The sequence below is a fragment of the Balaenoptera ricei genome, chromosome 1 (assembly GCF_028023285.1).
Source record: "Balaenoptera ricei isolate mBalRic1 chromosome 1, mBalRic1.hap2, whole genome shotgun sequence".
Taxonomy (NCBI): Eukaryota; Metazoa; Chordata; class Mammalia; order Artiodactyla; family Balaenopteridae; genus Balaenoptera; species Balaenoptera ricei.
This window is the reverse complement of record NC_082639.1, coordinates 134,335,158-134,355,754: the sequence shown is the minus strand read 5'-3', so window position 1 is coordinate 134,355,754 and position 20,597 is coordinate 134,335,158. Positions and strand designations below refer to the sequence as shown.

The 20,597-nt window shown below is 35.1% G+C and overlaps 1 protein-coding gene across 9 annotated transcripts in view; it reads right to left on the bottom strand.

Moving 5' to 3' along the window:
* DNM3 (dynamin 3) overlaps positions 1-20,597 on the bottom strand; it is a 576,309-nt gene that overhangs the window by 94,663 nt on the left and 461,049 nt on the right. For all 9 annotated transcript variants that reach the window (XM_059936430.1, XM_059936401.1, XM_059936392.1 and 6 more), the window contains one exon: positions 4,551-4,662. In XM_059936430.1, the coding sequence (XP_059792413.1) occupies positions 4,551-4,662 (112 nt within the window). The remainder of the gene's footprint in view (positions 1-4,550; positions 4,663-20,597) is intronic.

Sequence of the window (20,597 nt, the reverse complement as noted above, 5' to 3'; positions counted from 1 at the left end):
ATTTGTGTTCACACTTAGAGGAAAAATTTATGTACATGTGTCATAAAATAATATTTTAAAAGTTTTAAAATTATGACCTGCCTAGCTATTGATACACACACACACACACACACACACACACACACACACACACACACACACTTTTTGATGCTCCTTAATCTTGAGGGGGAAATGGTGTGGAGCAAGAAAGGGAATAAAGTTTTGGGTAGAGAGGTTAGTTATAAACTTAGCAGAGGAACTCAGTTTCAGGGGGACTCGGTTTCAGTCCCCACTCCTGTTTCAACTTTCCCCAAATCCTTGAGGGAATATCTCATCAGTAAAAAACAAAACCAGAAAACTATTAATTAATTCCATTAGAAACATCTTTACTTTGAAACTGTGTAAAATCCTACACACTTATTTAACAATTTTATACTGACTATAATTTCAATTTAATGGCCAAAGGAAATAGAAATAAAAAATAAAATTCTGCCTAATCCAAATTCAGATGTAAATATATTTTAAAAATATTCTGGCTGCTCAGAAAGCTCAGGTGATGGTAGAGTGCCAGAGTTGTGGCTCAGAGATGTTATGTCTAATTTCACTGAGTAAGTCAGTGGCATAGTGGGAAACAAAATTCAGGACTCCTCATTTCCATTTTAGGGCCACATACTATTACAATACAATGCTCAGATAAGAAGTCTACATTTAGCATTAGATCCAGAAAGTTTAAGGGAATGAAGGTAATTAGAAAATGCACATGGGAATATAGTTGGGTTGTTGTACTTTATATAGATATCTACTATAGTTTTTTAAATCACACTGTAGAGTGGTTATTTATTTGCATCTCTCTCTTCCACTAGACTTGGAACTCCTATAAAGTAAGAATTGCCTCCTTTTTAATCTTTGAATCTTTAGAGTCCACCATAATAGTGATAGATGAAGGGAAGGAAGGAAGTGGGAGAAGATGGTGGAAGGGAAGGAAAGAAGAAAAATTTGTAGAATACTCCAAGAGAAATGACCTAAGAGACAGAAGGAACAAGGTAGCAGAACACTGTTATATGAGTGACATAAAAACATTCCACCACGTGGACACGATAGAAAAAGATATGATGAGGATAAACATGTTATAAAAAAGTATGCAACCTTAGTTTGGACAAAAAAATTATCCCAAACGTCAATTCATTCAAATCTGGGTGATGGCTATTTATCTAAATGAAGCCAAACTTATACAATTTAGAAAAATGACCTATGTAGAATTTTTTCCAGTTAAAATAGAGATGTCTCATGTAGAAAGCAGAACTTTATCTAGACTCATATCCATGTATGACACATAAATGTTTCATTATTAGTGTAGGGATTGACTGATTTGCTGTTGACTCAATGGTTTATTGATACAAAAACAAAAACACCAGAAGTCCTAAAAATTTACTTAGAAAGAGACATCTGTTATTAGGTTACTCTGACTTCTTCATCAAATCTTTCTAAATTAGGAATAACTCTACCTAAAAGTATCGCTTCCCCCAAACTTAAGAGTATTCACGAAATGCAATGTTTAGATAAGCATTCTACTTAGATTGCTTTCAGTAATTAGCTTCCATTTAAACATCTGAAAGTCAAGTAATAGTGTAATATAACCTGCAGAACTACATGGTGCATAAGAAATGCAAATATTGTTTATGATGAAAACTGAGAAAAGCGATGCTCATGGCACACTGCCAAGTTTAATTTCCTGTCATGTCTTTGGCATGTAGTAAAAAGCCCCTTTGTCTCGATTTTCCAAGCAACTGTACCAAATGTATGTTAATAAGCAAATAAAAATGATGTGAAAAGAATCAAAACAGTTTGTGTAGGACAACTCTAGATTTGCTTCAAATTGAGCAGCCTAATAAAAAAAAAATAGCAAATATCTCATTGAGCATCTTCTTTTGTGTAGAGCTATGGATACATGAAAATTCAGATTTATAAAAAGAGTTCACAGAGGGATGGGTAATTTTGCTTTTCCAAGACAGTTTTTTGCTCACAAGAGATGCATTACATAATTTTTTTAAAAATAGCAAACTTGTGTAGTGCATTTAAAATAAGTTTAGTTGACAAAATCATGATGTAAGAAAACATTTTCACAAACATTACAGTTCCTTGGAAGGAAGACACACACACACACACACACACACACACACACAAACACACTGACATTTTATATAACCAAACTTACTTGGAAGACAAAAAATATCATAAAGTATTTACAATCTCATTGGGCTGTATTATAAATATCCACAATGTTTTAAACTCTCTTCTACTTGCTTAAGTAAGTAGTCTGTGATGAAAATGATAATTATTATTATCGTCATCATCATTATAAATAAAAATAGAGTGCTTACTTGTGTTTAACCTGTCCAGTGCTTTCCCTGCATTATCTCATTTAATCCTGTCAACCACGCTATAGCAGACTCTTGTTATCTCCATTTTAGATGTGGGAATCTTGAAAGATAAAAGGGCTAGAAAACCTTCCCGAGATCTCACAGCTTGTATGTGAGCTTCAGGAATTTCAGTCTATGTAGTTTGATGCTAAAGCCTGTGATTTAACCCACAGGCTGTGCTGGTTCTCGTAACAATCCAGCCATAACAATCTTTTAAAAATATAAATCTTATCATGTCACTAACTGGCTTGAAACCCTCCAATGGCTTCCCATCTCACCCAGAATAAAACTCAAATTCTGGCCACCTCCTTCAAGGCCTACATAATCTGGCTACTGACCACTTTTGGAAATCATCAACTACTTTTGTTCTCCTTCATTGTGTCTAGACACTCTTGACTTTTTTTGCTGCTCTTCTAAGACACTGAGCTGCTTTGTACCTGCTAGCCCTCTGCTATGAACACTCTCCATCAGACGTTCATATTACTTATTCCCCGCTTCTTTCAGGAGCCTACTCAAATGTCAACTCTTCAAAGGGGCCTTCCCTAATCACCTTACTAAAATAAAGCTCACTTGTCCCTCATTCTCACTATCTGTCCCTTTAATTTAATTTTTTATAGAACTTATCACTCTAACAAATCACACTCTACAATTATACTGTATCCATTCATTTATTTAACGTCTGTTCCTTGAGGGGGGCAGGACCTCACTGTTCACCTCTGCATCACTAGTGCCTGGAAAGGTAGCTGGCAAAAACCACGTGCTCAACAGGCTTTTGTGGAATGAATGAATAAAACATTAAGTATATGTGCATTTTTAATATAGAATGTTTAATATAGAAATTAAACACACTACCATCAATGGATAGGAAAGAGTAATAAGTAATGATTAGAATTAACAACAAAAATAGAAGTGGTACAGAAGATACCTCTGTACTGCATATCACCTGGAAAGAGTCTGGTTTCACCTCATTTGGAAGGCACAGGGTGTGTCATGGGGGTTCACTGTTTTAGGTGTTAACCAGACAAGTGGAGGTTGATATAGGGTTAAGAGGTCTACGTGAGAACTAAAATAACAGCAACAAGGAGAATGTTTTGGCACAAATCCTCTATCCTTTACCCCTGGAACTTTGTTAAATTCCAGTGTAACCTCAGGGATATGGTCAGGTCTGAAATCCACCCCAAGATGCTTCAATTGTCCCACAATGTGCTCACATCTCAGACTTTCCCTTGAGAAGACTCTATCCCTATTTGGGGCATAGAAATAACCCAACTTATACACGGTCAGTCCTATAAACAATCTACAGCCAATCTAAGCACCACAAAGGTCAAGCTGGAGTAAATCCTTAAAGCTCAGTCTCATTGCTTAACTTCTGGGGGGGAACCCAGATAGTACAATGTCTCGGGGGTAGCAAGTAAGCAGTGAGAGCCACTCATCTGCAGAGTCTGTTTAATGATGTGTGTATATATGTTGGGTGGGAATTCTGAAGTTTAAATCCAGACTAGTCTGTGTAATATTACATTTTCCAAAGAACATAAATAGAAGGTCTGTTTATTAACTTGAATGAGAGAAGTGTCTCTAAGACCCTTGAAGTATATTAATAAAGATAAGTGGGAATAACTTATCTTTATTAATATAGCAATGCAATATTTTTTTGTTCTTTTATACTCACTATGACATTAACCAGAGTTTAATTTTGGATATAGGTACTACAGACATAATGAAAGGAGGTAGATTTTTATAAAAATAAGTACATTTTAAAGAATATGAAATAGTGTTATGATTGATGATATATATACTATGACTATATGAAGAATGTTATAAGCTGCTTATATGAATACTATAGAATAGTATACTGTAGAACAGCATATAAAGGAAAATAAAATTTTAAATTAAAACAAAGAAACTCTCTTGCTTTGAGATTACATATGTTATGTTTTATGGCAAAGTTGGGCATTTTCTTTAAAAATATACTGATAAACTTCTTATAATAGAAATCTAATGGATAAAAAAATATATAAGCAAAGTAGCAGTTAAAACTATGGCAAATTAATTAAGTCAAACAAGAACTAGATTCTCCAGCATATAGTATGTAGAATTATGCTTTCTTAAACATGGTTAATAATTTTAAAATAAGAGATATATCCAACTTACTAAAGATTTATCTGGATAAACCCCAGCTCTTAGTAGAGAAGCCTTCCAGCTGTCTACATCCTCCTGTGAATCACATGCCAGCTCGAGAAAGCGATAGTCTTTGTATACATTCCTGGAGTCAAAAAAAAAAAAAAAATCGTGCTTTTAGTTTTGAACCAAATTCAAAATGATTTCATATCCCTGCAGATGATGATACAAACGACAATCCAAATAAAGGGTTATCTGACAGTCACTGAAGAAAAACAAAAACAATCTATTGCATTTAAAATAATTAGCACATTCCTATATGTATGTATTATACAATTAAAAAACCCTCACATTAAAGAATTTACAGTTATCTGTACTGCTAAGCAATAAGAAGGGAAGGAAATAACAAATGTTCTCAGTATGACACACTGAGTGCCAACTGACAGGGAGTTGTTCTGAGGGGAATGGATTTGCTATTGTCTAGTAATTAGATGAATTTTTGAAACTAATTTACAAGTCTAAATGGCTCATAAAACTTTAAAATTATGGCAATAATCTCACAAAACTAAAATATTGTGCTGGATTCAAATCACAAATGCTCATCAATATTGTGAAAAGGAAAGAACATTAACTAATATTTAACAGAGTAAAGTGCCTATGAAGTGCATATTGACAACTGGATAATACTATAATTTTGTATTTCCTTTCTTAATAATAAAACAATACACAAAATGTAATAATGCCCATTTAGAATAATTTAGAAACTAGATAAAAGTATAAAAATGGATACAATCAACCATTTTCTACTATTTACAGATAAACCTATTTCTTTATATTCTTTTGTTCTATGCATTTTTCCACAGTTGAGTTTCTCTCTCTTTCTCACTCACTCTCTCTCTCTCTCTCAATTTTGTGTCCTTTTCACTTACTATTATATCATGGTCATATACTTATGCTATTACATCTTCATAAACATCAAATTATAATGGTATAATATTCATTAATATAAATGTATGATAATTTACTTGACCTCCTCCTAACATTAGATAAGTAATTTACTTTATTTGCCATCATAAATAATGCTCAAATAAATATTTTTATCCATAAGCCTTTGCCTTTCTACTTTCATTTACTACTATTATTTTCTGAGGATAGATTCTTACAGATAGAGTTACAGAATCAAAGTTATAATCACTTTTGAAGACAATGATACACGTTCCAATCATCTTTCCAGAAAAGATAATCCAATTTAGACAGATACTAGCAGTGTACAAGATTAACAACCTTTTTCTCTTCTTTATCTCTCCCAAGGTGTTCTCATTCATGGCTAAGAGTTTCAATTTACACCTAACTCAGATGGCTTACATATTTACATCCCCTGTCCAGACCTTCTCGATTCATACTGCTTATTGACTTCTCCACTTGAGTATCTCAAAGGCACTGTGACATGGATGACTGAATTGGTGATTTCCAACTTGATGTTCCCATTTCATGCAGCATCAGTGTAATGCAGATACTCTGGAGGTATCTTAGACATCTTCCACACTCTCATACACCTCCTTACATTTTACCACTTAAAAGTGTACTTCCTGTATATTGACCATCATGTTATTATCATCTCTCTTTTGGGTTATTACTACATCTCTTCACTAGTCTCGCAGCATCACACGACCACTTTAAATTTGCTCTCTACACGGAATCCTTATTATCTTCTGAAAATGTGAATCAGATATTCACATAAATATACCTGGTTATACCAGTTAAAACCCCTGGTATAAAACACTGCAATACTACATGCTTTTAGGAAAAGACCACACTCACTATGATGGCCTACAAAGCCCTGCACAGTCTGGCCCAACATTACCTTACTTTCTAGCTTCTTTTCATACTCTGTTCTCCCTTGATTTTTAAGCCACACTGGCCTTTTACTTCCTCATATATGCCATGCTTACTCCCAAAGTCTTTGAATATACTGCTCTCTCTCTGTCTGCAGCTATCTGTCCTTCCCTCATCGCACAGTTAACTCCTGTGCCTTCCCACACTCATGGGACCAGTCCACTTAAAGTACCCAGCAGTTGCACCTGTGCCACAATGAACAAAGGAAAATAAAAGGACACCCAAAGAGGTCTAACAGCCAGAGAGACAAAGAATAAAGAAGGCAATCAGAGCAGTCTATCAACAAAAGAGAAAGGCTGGGGGTAGCAAAAGAATAATAAGTATTTGAAGAGGTACAAAAGGGCATTAAAAAAGACTTATAGAACTAAGAAAAATAAGATTTTTAAGTTAATATATTGAGTAGATAAGTTGAAGGAAAGGATGATCAATCTTGAGATTAGAATTAGTAGATGTTAAGATCCAGTAGGAGAATTAGAAAAATATAAAGAGAGAAGTGTGGAGGAAAGACCCAGAACATCTAACCTGTAAATAATAGGAGTTCCAGAAAAAGAAAAGGAAGATGGGAGGAGAAAAATAATTATAAAAAAGAAACTATTTTTTAAAAAAGAAACTTATCCTGATTTTTAGAAAGATCCAAATCTTTACATTGAAAGTGCTGTTTCAGGTAGAACTGATGAGAAAAATTATGACATACACACATGCTAGTATAAATCTTGAGCTCTGAGATAAAGAAAAGTCTTCTGTAAAGAAAGAGAAAGTTGCTTACAAAGGAAAAAGAATTAGACTGGCACTGGACTGAACATTCAAAAGGTAGAAGGCAATGAAATAGTATTCATGGATTCTTAAGAGGACTGCAGACTCAGAGTCCCACATCCAGCCAGGTTATCACCATATACCCAATCTGAGGGAGATGCTAAGGCAGTATTAGGATTACAACAACACTGAATGAACCTGCAGAGAGTGTTCAAGGTTGAAGAAAAACTAAGAGAAGAGAAAACAGTGGTGAGCAACAAAATTTGCTGTATCCATAGAGTCAAATCAAAATAAATAATGATAGATCATCTAAGAATTGCAATATAGGTACTAAATAAGAACTCTTAAAGAAGAAGAGACACATTGCAACAGAAATTCAAATAGTCTAAGACTCAGGGGAGGGTGGAAGGAAAAAATGATGCTCACAAGTTCTCCTCTGATGGGTATACGAGCAAAGAGTAGGGAAGCAAAGGGATCCCAGAGTTCTCATATTGTTGGAAGAAGTGGGCGAGGAGAGAAGTAGGAGAAGAAAGTGTCTTGGGAGAGAAATATTTGATAATTTGCCGCATGGAATAATAGGGTTATGTACTGATGAGTGTAAATATTAATAAAATAAAAAGTACAGAACTCCCAAATTAAAAAAGAAAAAATAAAGAAAATTAATAGCCTCTTGATCAAATCAACAAAAAATTAAGAAAAGAAACAACAAAATAAAATAGGAAATTTTAACGATAGGAATAAAATCAAGTATATTAATTATTAAATTAATAAAAGTGAACTGAATTCTCTCAGCTAAACAGTTAATTTAGGTTAAAAAAATAAAACCCAGTTATATGTTATTTGCAAAAATAAAGGAACAGGTAAAGATATATCAGATGAACACAAAACAAAGAAATAAAAATGTATGAATGGGGTTTCCCTGGTGGCGCAGTGGTTGAGAGTCTGCCTGCCAATGCAGGGGACACGGGTTCGAGCCCTGGTCTGGGAAGATCCCACATGCCGCGGGGCAACTGGGCCCGTGAGCCACAACTACTGAGCCTGCACGTCTGGAGCCTGTGCTCCTCAATAGGAGAGGCCGCGATAGTAAGAGGCCCGCGCACCGCGATGAAGAGTGCCCCCCACTTGCCGCAACTAGAGAAAGCCCTCGCACAGAAACGAAGACCCAACACAGCCATAAATAAATCAATTAATTAATTTTAAAAAATCTAAAAAAAAAAAAAATGCATGAATGGCAATATTAATATAGGCAAGATAGAATTTAAAAGTACTGAACAGGATAAACAATTTAAAAGCACTAAATAGAACAAAGAGAAATATTATATAATGATATAAAGTACAATTTATGAAGACTGGAAAATACTTATAAACCTGTTTGTACCAAATAATATAATAGACAAGTAAATGAAGCAAATGTTACTTAAAAATGTAGGATAAACTTGACATAACTACTGCATATAATTAATTAAAATATAAATATGGAAAGTTTTTAATATGGCATTTTTCAAATTAGATATAGTGGACAAAAAATAAGTAAGCACATAAAAGAAATAAATAGTACAACAGATTAAGTAAATTTAATAGATTCCTTTATCGCTTAAATAGAAGATAAAGATGTTTTCATCATCAACAAACCATTTACAAAAATCTGTCATATACTTGGATCTGCACACATACACAATATCAGCTTTAAGAAATTTAAAAAAAGAGAGATTTTATGAATCCCATTCTTTGGTCACAAAACAAAAAAAAAAAAAAGAAAAAGAAAAAATGAATTTCTAAACAAAAGACTCAGAAAGAAAATAAAAAGCAAGCACACTCCTCGATAATCCTTGTATTACAGAAGAAACCAAAACAAAATTGTAAATTATTTAGAAAGCAATAAAAAATATATAAACACATCATATCCAACCAGTGGAGCACAGCAAAGGCTGTAGGAAAACTTATGGTTTTAAATATGTTCATCACTTAGAGAAAAAATTAATATTCATCTATGGAAAGTATTAAATTAGGATAAAAAAACAAAATAAGCCAAGAAAGGAAATTAACATAGATTAAAGCCAAAACTAATGAAATAGGAAATATTAAGATAACATAAAGGATAAAGACATCCATGAGTATCTTCCCTTTAGTAATAGATAATAAACTTATAATCCTAATTAGGGGAGAAAACAAAAGTATACAAGATCACAAATGAGAAAGGATAGAATACATACCCACAAATATATAGGTGATTGAGAAAATTACAATCAAATACTTTATGCAATCTTATGTCAAAACTAAGAACCTAGAGGTAATTACTAATATCCTAAAAAATATAAATCAACAAAATTAACTCAGAAAGAATTGGAAAACCCAAGTTGCTTTTACAAAACACTGCTAGTATTAAGATACTTGCTTAAAAGACTAACACTGACTGCAAGACAAATATACAAAAATCATGGAGGGACCTTCAAGATGGCGGAGGAGTAAGCCGTGGAGATCACCTTCCTCCCCACAAGTACATCAGAAATACATCTACATGTGGAACAACTCCTACAGAACACCTACTGAACGCTGGCAGAAGACCTCAGACTTCCCAAAAGGCAATAAACTCCCCACGTACCTGGGTAGGGCAAAAGAAAAAAGAAAAAACAAAGACAAAAGAATAGGGACAGGACCTGCACCACAGGGAGGGAGCTGTGAAGGAGGAAAGGTTTCCACACACTAGGAAGCCCCTTCGCGGGCAGAGACTGTGGGAGGCAGAGGGGGGAAGCTTCGGAGCCACGGAGGAGAGCGCAGCCACAGGGGTGCGGAGGGCAAAGCAGAGAGATTCCCGCACAGAGGATCGGTGCCAACCAGCACTCACCAGCCTGAGAGGCTTGTCTGCTCACCCACTGGGGCGGGTGGGGGCTGGGAGCTGAGGCTCGAAGGTCTTCAGAGGTCAGAACGGCCATCATCAAAATATCTACAAACAATAAATGCTGGAGAGGGTCTGGAGAAAAGGGAACCCTCTTGCACTGTTGGTGGGAATGGAAATTGATTCAGCCACAATGGAGAACAGCATGGAGGTTCCTTAAAAAACTAAAAATAGAATTACCATATGATCCAGCAATCCCACTACTGGGCACATACCCTGAGAAAACCATAATTCAAAAAGAGTCGTGTACCACAATGTTCATTGCAGCTCTATTTACAATAGCCAGGACATGGAAGCAAACTAAGTGTCCATTAACAGATGAATGGATAAAGAAGATGTGGCACATATATACAATGGAATATTAGCCATAAAAATAAACGAAATTGAGTTATTTGTAGTGAGGTGGATGGACCTAGACACTGTCATACAGGGTGAAGTAAGTCAGAAAGAGAAAAACAAATACTGTATGCTAACACATATATATGGAATCTAAAAAAAAAAATGGTTCTGAAGAACCTAGGGGCAGGACAGGAATAAAGACACAGATGTAGAGAATGGACTTGAGGACACGGGGAGGGGGAAGGGTAAGCTGGGACGAAGTGAGAGGGTGGCATGGACATGTATACACTACCAAATGTGAAATAGATAGCTAGTGGGAAGCAGCCACATAGCACAGGGAGATCAGCTCGGTGCTTTGTGTCCACCTAGAGGGGTGGGATAGGGAGGGTGGGAGGGAGACACAAGAGGGAGAAGATATGGGAATGTATGTATATGTATAGCTGATTCACTTTGTTATACAGCAGAAACTAACACACCATTGTAAAGCAATTATACTCCAATAAAGATGTTTAAAGAAATACAAATCAATGACTTTCCTCAATACTCCCAATAACTTTGAAATGGAAAAAACACTCCATTCACACTAGGAGAAAGGCTATAAAATACATAAAAATAAATTTTTTTAAATTAAGAAAATTATAAGATCTTCATAAATGGGAAGGCATATTTGGATGTGTTCATTTGATTACACTATACTGCTAGGTCTTACTAAGTGACTAGCACTACTAGGTATTCAATAAATACTTACTGAATAATGACTACCATCACACCCTTAAAAATATTGACTATCATCTTTAAAACATCTTTGCAAATTTTATAATTTAAATGATTCTTGGGGCTTCCCTGGTGGCGCAGTGGTTAAGAGTCTGCTTGCCAATGCAGGGGACACGGGTTCGAGCCCTGGTCTGGGAAGATCCCGCATGCCGAGGAGCAACTAAGCCCATGTGCCACAGCTACTGAGCCTGCACTCTAGAGCCCATGAGCCACAGCTACTGAGCCCATGTGCTGCAACTACTGAAGCCCACGAACCTAGAGCCCATGCTCCGCAACGAGGGAAGCCACCGCAATGAGAAACCTGCGCACCACAATGACGAGTAGCCCCCACTCACCACAACTAGAGAAAGCCCACGCTCAGCAACGAAGACCCAACGCAGCCAAAAATTAATAAGTAAAATAAACAAATTTTAAAAAAGTGATTCTCCATCAAAGCTTTAATATTTTTGCAAAGGAGGATGAGCATTTTTATATATTTATGGAAATGATGTTCTCTGTTCTGATTTCATTACATACTTTTTGTATATTACTGTAATAATTTTTCATTTTTTATTTGCTTTTGCCTGACATATCTTTGTCTCTTTTACTTTTTTGCTTTTATCCATTTGTTTTAGTTTTTAAAAAGAAATATCTGTTATAAATGCTAACTGTAAAGTAGGCTTTTATTTTTCATCCCAATTTGAAAATCACCTCCTACAATTAGGAAAGTTTTAATCATGTTTATTTCTCGCCTTTTTGGTTTCTATATTATTTTAGTGGTTTTCAGTTCTACAGGTAAATGACCATCTTAAAGTTTCCCAAATCATTCTTGAATTCATTTTTGTATATAAAATTCCTGTATATAAACTTTAGGAATAAAATAATAATTTTTGGCTTCTTGGGGGATTTAGAAGCTTTTACTTTCCACATTATCTCATGACATTTGCAAATCTGTCTAGAAATATTAACCTAGAATATTATTTCTGAATTATTGTTTTCACATGTCTTTGAGGCTCCTTTTTTCTTTTTTTACTTTTGTATTCAATTTTGTTACACTTAAGCAATTATTTAGATGGAACTCTACATGTTTAACTTTAATAAAGATTTATCATCAGGCATCTTCTACCTGGACTTCTCAATTTGTAAACTCTTACTTGGATTCATTTTGTGAGCTGGCTCAAACTAGAGTTAGCTATCTAAATTTCTGGTTGGGGCAGTCTCCACATTTCTCACATTGATTCAGTGAGTAAGTGAAGAAATTTCTTATTGTTTTTTACTGTTTAGCCCAGTTTTTCTTATTCAGGGTAATGCACGCAATGGTCACTCAAAGGATTTCAATCTAGTTCACTCTGTGAGTCTTGCAAATAGTTGACTGACATTTCCACTTTCCAGTGATTTTGAGACTTTCCGTCTCTGTTGTATATGAGTTTTTGGATATAGCAATGGATGGAGAAGGGCAAAAGAGAAGCTTCTAATTTTTCACCATCTTATAAGAGGTCATCTTATTTAACCTTCATAGCAACCCTGCAAAGTTGGTTATAGAGCTGTTTTACAGTTGAGGAAGCTGAGATTCAGAGAGATTAGGTGACTTTCCCCAAATCACATAGCTAATTAACAGCACAACCTGGGCCTACCACATTCCTCGGCATATTGCCTCTGTAAAACAAATACTAGTTGAATGAACGAACCAAGGAATCAATGAATAAATGAACTATGGAATGAACTTGGACTGTGCTTATTTTTAAAACCACCTTTTTCATTTTTGACTGGACCTTTAACTTTCTACAGAAAACCTAAGATTTAAAAAGTTTGAAGAGACAAACCATAATAAGTAGAATGAGTAATTTTAATTAAAGTGGGACATATTTAAAGGAAATATATTTTCCTAGTATGACAGTTTATTGTTGGAAAATTTGAAAGGTCATATCTTTGCTACAGAGCAGAAAGGGTAATGGATTATCTTGATGGAATCAAAATTCATCAGTTTTTAATTTTCTAATTACCTCTCTACAATAGCTTTTAACTATCACTTAGGTTTCCATCTGAGGCATTTCCACTGCACAGTATGAGTTCCTTTAAGATGTAAAGGTATGGGGAAGGCAAAGCTGGACAAATGCCATGGGAGCTCTTGGCCAGCTGGAAAGCACGAAAAGTAGAGGGTACAGACTTTCCACACTCTCTAAGCAGATCTGAAGAATTCAGCTTTGGCCCACTCTTACTGACCTTTCTCCAGAGTATTTTCTTTCAGGGGCTCTTCAAATGGAAAATCTTGATTTTTTTCCTGCAAAGGATAGCCAAATTCTTGAGAGGGAAAATAATTATCTGGTTGAAACATTAGAAGAGGGTCAAAGGCTTCTGGTGGCTTTGGCTGCTTCATTTTTACCCATTTTTGAAGCCTTGTCTTAGGCTGTGTCTAGACATCCAAGGAGAGTTGGATACAGGTCTAAAACACTAAACTGAGCTGATTTACTGGAAGTCTCATAAATTCTGTGGATGCAGCTTCCAGGTTCTCACCACATGCCGTAGCTATATAGATAACCCACAGCAATTTGTACTGACTGCATTTTTTGTTGTTGTTTAGTCTATGTCAGCTGCAATCACACAGATACGGGCTTCTGAATGATTTCACTATGAAATCAAGCTGAACTATATGTTTTGCAGTTTGAAAAAATGAAATTCATCTCAGTATTAAAAATGACCATAAGAAATTTTATCCCATAAGTAAAAGGCTTTTAAGTGTTACACTGTAGAGAACATGACCACATGATGAGCCCATGTTTTGATTATATACATAACTTTCATTCACGTCATAAGAATGTCTTTGGGTGTTAAAAATGTGAAGTTTAATTTCTTTGCCTATGACAGTTCTTCAAACATCTGAGACCAGATATTACGTGTCCCACAAGTCTTCTAGTCCCCAAGCCAACACTTCTGCCAACTCTTCCAAATGTTTCTCATATGAAGAGGTTTCTAGATAACACTGCATCCTTCTTGCATTCTTGTGAATTTGCTCTATTTTAAATGGATTTTCTGAAAATGAGATGCCAGCAACTGATCACAAATCTCCAGATGCGATATTATTCATATGTAAGGAAGAAGTTTGGCAGAATTTTTGCCTGCTTTCTGGACAGAAAACTTTTACTAATGTAAGTTTAAGTAAAGCACAGTAGAATATAGTAAAGACCATAAACACCTATTGAAATCCTGGCTATTATTATCATTTATTATCTTATATGACATTGGAGAGGGCAACCTCTTTGAATTTCAGTTTACTCATCTATAAAATGGGGATAATAGCATTATCTATCTCAGGCTTACTATGATAATAAAATAAGGTTATATGCGTGAAGAGCTTATTTCACACCATGCCCAGCATTGGCTAAATGCACAAGTAAAATATATAAAGTACAAAAATTATTATTATGCATTACTTTCACTGCATTTAGGTCCCTTACATTTGACGTCCTATAAAACCAGACCTCTCCTGGACTGAATGCATATAGACTTTTTAAAACATGAGTAAAATTTATACTTAGCATTATTACATTTCATCTGGTTAGTTTTGGCCCATTTACCAGTTTGCTCAGATGTTCTGAATTCAAATTCTGGCAAACAATATATTCACAATTCTTCCTGTTTTGCATTATCTGCATATTTATTACATAATATTCCCATATCATTATCAGAGTCATTGGTAATCATATTATAGACCTAAAACAGACCTCAAAGGATCCCATACCAGAGTTACATGTTCCATTAACTTTTACCCATTGGCTATCAACAATAAGACTTAAGATTTAATCATAAGTCCATCATAAATGGACTATCAAGTTATGTCTCTCTATTTCCCCTCACGCATATTTCAAAAGACTATATCAAGGTCTAAGTATATTATATCTACTCCACTCTATTAAAAATTTGGAGTCAGTTTGGTTCAACTTGTTTTTCAAGATTCAAAGAAAGTTCCTATTGATCACTGATATCCTTTCTAAATAATTATAAATATCAATTTCATAATTAATTATAGATGTATATAGCAGGGCATTGATGATAAAATAATCAATCAAATTTCCATTTTGTTTTCCCTTTTGAAAACCTGGACAACAGCCTCCTCTGTGGACTTTGTTTTTACTGATCCACTGATCCTACCACATTCCCACTCATCATCACCCTGTTTATGTCTTCACTTCTGTGCACAGTCAGTTTAGCAATATAACTACTACCTTGTAAACTTTTGAGTCCCTTTCCTGTCTTTTCCTTCACCATTTTATTTACCTAATAAAACTCCAACTGAATTACTTTCTTACTCAGCTCATATATCCAAGTTGCTAAAGAATCCAAGAGAAAAACTATACAATTGTGATGACTATACTCACTTCAAATATCAAATGGGCACCTAACTTTTCCAGACTTCCCTACTATAAGTCTTCAGTCAATATGCTTTCTCACTGTACTAGAGGATTACTTCATACCTTTTTTTCCCTCAAATCTCTAATACACCACCTGCCACTCATACTTAACAGATAATTCTGCTTCATACTACACAGGAAAAACAAATACAATCTGATGAGAATGATCTATCTTCTTTCCACCAAATCCACCAGACTACCTGCATTAGCAACCACAGGTTCTGCCTTCCTCTTGTACCATGGAAGACCAAACCCTCAACTTATACACTGGGTCCCATCTCTTCTAATGTCTTCCTGAACTTCCTGCAATTATTTCTTTTCTCTTCCATGTCAACAATTTCTTCCTTTCTACTATTGGATCATTCATATGGCATACTAGCATGCCTCAAAAGCAACCATCTTAAAACACACACACACACACACACACACACACACACACACACACACACTTTCACTTTCACCCCTTAAGAACTGCCTCATTTCTATTTGCTTTTACAGTGAAATTCCTTGAGTTATCTTGAATAATTTTCTCCATTCTCTCTCCTCTCATTCTTTTGTCAATCCACCCCAGTGAGATTTGTGATCCTGCTACTCTATAGATACTGGTCTTATCAAGTTTATGTGATCTACAGGTTGCCACAGAAAATGCTCAATTCCTAGCCTTCATGTGACATGCCTTCACTGCAGCATTTGACATTGTTGACCACTCCCTCTCTTCAGTCACTGTCTTCTCAAGACTTTTGCAATATCACACTCTCCTGCTTTCCACACTTCTACCCTACTGACTACAGCTTCTTAATCTCCTTTGCTGTCTCCTCTTCCTTTGTTAGACTTTTAAATTTGGGAGTGCCCCAAGCTCCTTCCATGGTCTGTGCTTTCTCCAAGGTGATCTCTGTCTGGTGGCCTTAAATACCATTTAAATGCAGATAACTCCAGACCTCTACACTGAACTACAGACTCCCATATCCAAGCCACCATCTTCTCTCATCTGGTTGATTGTTACAGCTTCCTAACACCTCCTTGACACCTCTCTTGATCCACTCTCCACAAAGAAGCCACAGTGATCATATATTATATCACCACCCTGTTTAAAATCCTCCAGTGACTTCCCACCATGAGCAGGAAAAAAATTCAAACTTCTTGCCATGAATGATCTACCTTTCCAACCTCGTTTTCCATTTATGTTCTTCCAACTGCAACATAAGTTCATTGATGGAGTGCTAAATGTTGATCAATGTATTTCTAGCATTTACATTATATGCTTGGTGCTCAATAATATTTGTTGGCTAACTAACTACTCTTTCGGTCTTTTCTCAGCATCCAAAATTCTTCAAAGACTATTGACAATGAACCAATGATACCAAGATGTTACATTATTATAAATTGAGAACCAAACCTGTGATTTCAACAATATGAATTTAATAAGCTAGGACTATGAATTATTCTTATATCTTACAGAGAATATTCCTGATTTCATGTACTTGTAATAATAAGAAGCAGTGCAATAAAACTAGAAATTATGATAAAAGTTAAACAGAAAAGAACCATAAAACCACTTAAAGTAACCCCCCACCCCCGCCAAATTTTGTGTCAAATAGCAACTTAAAGGTGTAATTACACACTATTTGCTAAATAGACAAAACAATACCACACACCAGATTGAAACTCAGGATATGCAGCCAAAATTCTATTCAGAGGCAAAATCACAGTCATGTACATCTTATTATTTAAAAAAAAAGAAGCAAAAATACATTGTCAGCATTTAACAAGTTGGAAAATGATAAAACTTAGCAGAGCAAAATACAGGATATAATAAATTAGGAACTAATTATGGAAAACTGAATTATCATTGACAAATTTAAGAGTCTGTTCTTTGATGAATCAAATAATGAAACAGCTCTGTAATATCTAGTAAATAAAAGATGAGAAAAATAATCAAAATCAGAAATGAGACATGATTTAACAGGGAGAAGATTAAATTATTTTAAGAGATGCTAAGTATACTTTTATGATAGCAAATTTATAAGTATCAATGATGGATACAATTTCTAGGAAATTATGAAATAAGAATCATAAAATCCCAACTGACCAATATCCACAGGATAAACTGGAAAACAAAACTTTTCTTCAAAATAGTTCTGATCTCAGAGAGTTTATAGGTCTTTCTTTCCAAATTTTAAGGGAAAGGTTCTTTTATGCAGGGCATCTCAGAAACATTAATAGGCCAATACACACTGTAAATCTCCAAGAAAAGAACATGCGAAGCAGAATTCCCCATTTATTTGACCCTAGATTCTTTTTTCCTTGAACTTCTCACAGGGCTAGTGTGTACTTTAAGGACCAAACTTCGGGATATTTCTCTATAAACCAATCTCACCTATGAATAAAGATGTAGAACTCCTAAAAAATATGTTAGGAAATTAAGAGTCATAAAATGTTTAAAAGTATGACCTTGAATAGTCAAAGCAATCTTGAGGAAGAAGAACAAAGCTGGAGGCATCACGCTCCCTGATTTCAGACTATAGTACAAAGCTATAGTAATCAAAAACAGTATAGTATTGACATAAAAACAGTCACATAGATCAACAGAACAGAATAGAGAGCCCAGAAATAAACCCATATATACATAGTCAATTAATTTCCAACAAAGGAGCCAAGAATATACATTGGGGAAAGGACAGTCTCTTCAATAAATGGTGTTGAGGAAACTAGACAGTCACATGCAAAAGAATAAATCTGGACCACTATCTTACACCATACACAAAAACAAATATAAAATGGATTAATGACTTCAATTTAAACCTGAAACCATAAACCTCCTAGAAGAAAACATAAGCAGTGATATCCTTAACATGGGTCTTGGTGATGATTTTTTAGATTTGACAACAAATACAAAGGCAACAAAACTACATCAAACTAAAAAGATTTTGCACAGCAAAGGAAACCATCAACAAAATTAAAAGGCAAACCATCAACAAAATGAAAGGAGAATATATTTGCAAATCATATATCTGGTAAAGGGTTAATATCCAAACATAAAAAGAATGCACATAACTCAACAACAAAAAAATCTGATTTTAAAAATGGGCAGAATAGACATTTTTCCAAAGAAGAGATACAGATGGCCAACAGGTACATGAAAAAGTGCTCAATATCACTGATCATCAGAGAAATGCAAATCAAAACCATAATGAGATATCACCTCACACTTGTTAGAATGGCTATTATCAAAAAGACAAGAAAGAAATGTTGGTGAGGACGTGGAGAAAAGGTAACCCTTGTACACGGTTGGTGGGAATGTAAACTGGAGCACTCACTATGGAAGAGTATGGAGTTTCCTCAAGAAATTAAAAATAGAACTACAGTACGATCTAGCAATTCACTTCTGGGTATTTATCCAAAGAAAAGTAAGACATTAACTCAAAAGACATGGAAACAACCTAAGTGTCCATCAAAGGATGAGTGGATAAAGAAAATGTTATTTATATGCGTGTGTGTGTGTGTGTGTGTGTGTGTGTGTGTGTGTGTATAATGCTAGGTAAAATAAGTCTCACAGACTAAGACAAATATTGTATGATCTCTCTTATATGTCAAATCTTATAAAGCACAAAACAAAAAACTGAGCTCATAGATACAAAGAACAGATTGTTGGTTGCCAAAAGCAGCGCGTGGCATGGTGGGCAAGAGGTACAAACTTCCAGTTAAAAAAGAAATAAATCATGGCGATGTAATGGTGATCAGAGCATGGTGATCATAGTTAATAATACTGCATTGCATATGTGAAAGTTGCTAAGAGAGTAAATCTTAAAAGTTCTCACCACAAGAAAAAAATTTTTAACTATGTGTGGTGACGGATGTTAGCTAGACTTGTGGAGACCGTTTCACAATATATACAGATATCGAATCATTATGTTGCACACCTGAAACTAATATAAAGTTATACATCAATTATACCTCAATAATAGAAAAAAAGATCCAGCCACCACTACCAAGTAGGGTTTTTCCTAAGAGAAGTTTTTGTGAGGAATACTGTAAAGAGACCACTTGCATTCAGTACCATGTATAAATTGACCACTCACAAATCCCAAATTTCTCCTCCAAGCTACAGTTAAATTCTGGATATTTCCACTTTCAAAATCTTGATTTACTCTCAAATCTTCTCTTCCTCCAAAGTTTCCTCGTATTAGTAAATGGTGCCCCCTTCCAACTAGTTGCTTGTGCTAGATACGTGTCATTCTGGACGTCTCTTTTTCCCGCACTTCAGTTTCAATCAGTCCGTCTGTCAACACAGCCCCCTAATGAATCTTCTTTATTTCATCTCCACTGCCTCCATTCTAGTCCAGGACACCATCATCTTTCACCTGGATTGCTACACAAAACTCCTAACTCCTAGACCTGCTTCTCTCCTACCCTCCATTCTGCAGCCAAACGCAACCCCATCAATGGCTCCCCACTGTATTAGGATAAAGATCACCAATTTTGATAGTCAGTCTTTAGTTATTTCCTTTCCTTAACACAGTGAAGAGGAAAAGGTGAAGAAATAAAAATTTTTAATGAAAAAAAATTTAATTTTTATAAAAAATATTTTAAAATATAAGAGCATTGCAAAACACATTTACTGTAAGTGCAGCTGCAGAATCAGCTGAGTCACCACCACTCCTGACTTTCTCTGGCTGCCAACGGCCATGGTGCCAAGTCCATGTCAGTGTTAATCACTGACACAATAAAAGAGCTGAAAGCATGAATTTTGGTTATAACTGTGGGGTCTTATTTATGATGAGAAAGGTCATAAAGAAGGCAGATTACAATTTAAGTGGTGGAAATTCTAAAAATATAGAATATTTTATATCTAAATATTCTTCCTCATATCCAAATGCTAAAATAATCTGATGTCACACAATTTAAGAAGGTAATCTAAATAAAAATAGAAAGTTTGGATTCCTTAGTAGGAACTGGAAAGACCTGGTTTCTTGAAAGACCTTCTGCTCCTGGCCCCTTTTCCCTGGACTTCATTGTTTCTCCTGCAAAAGAGGA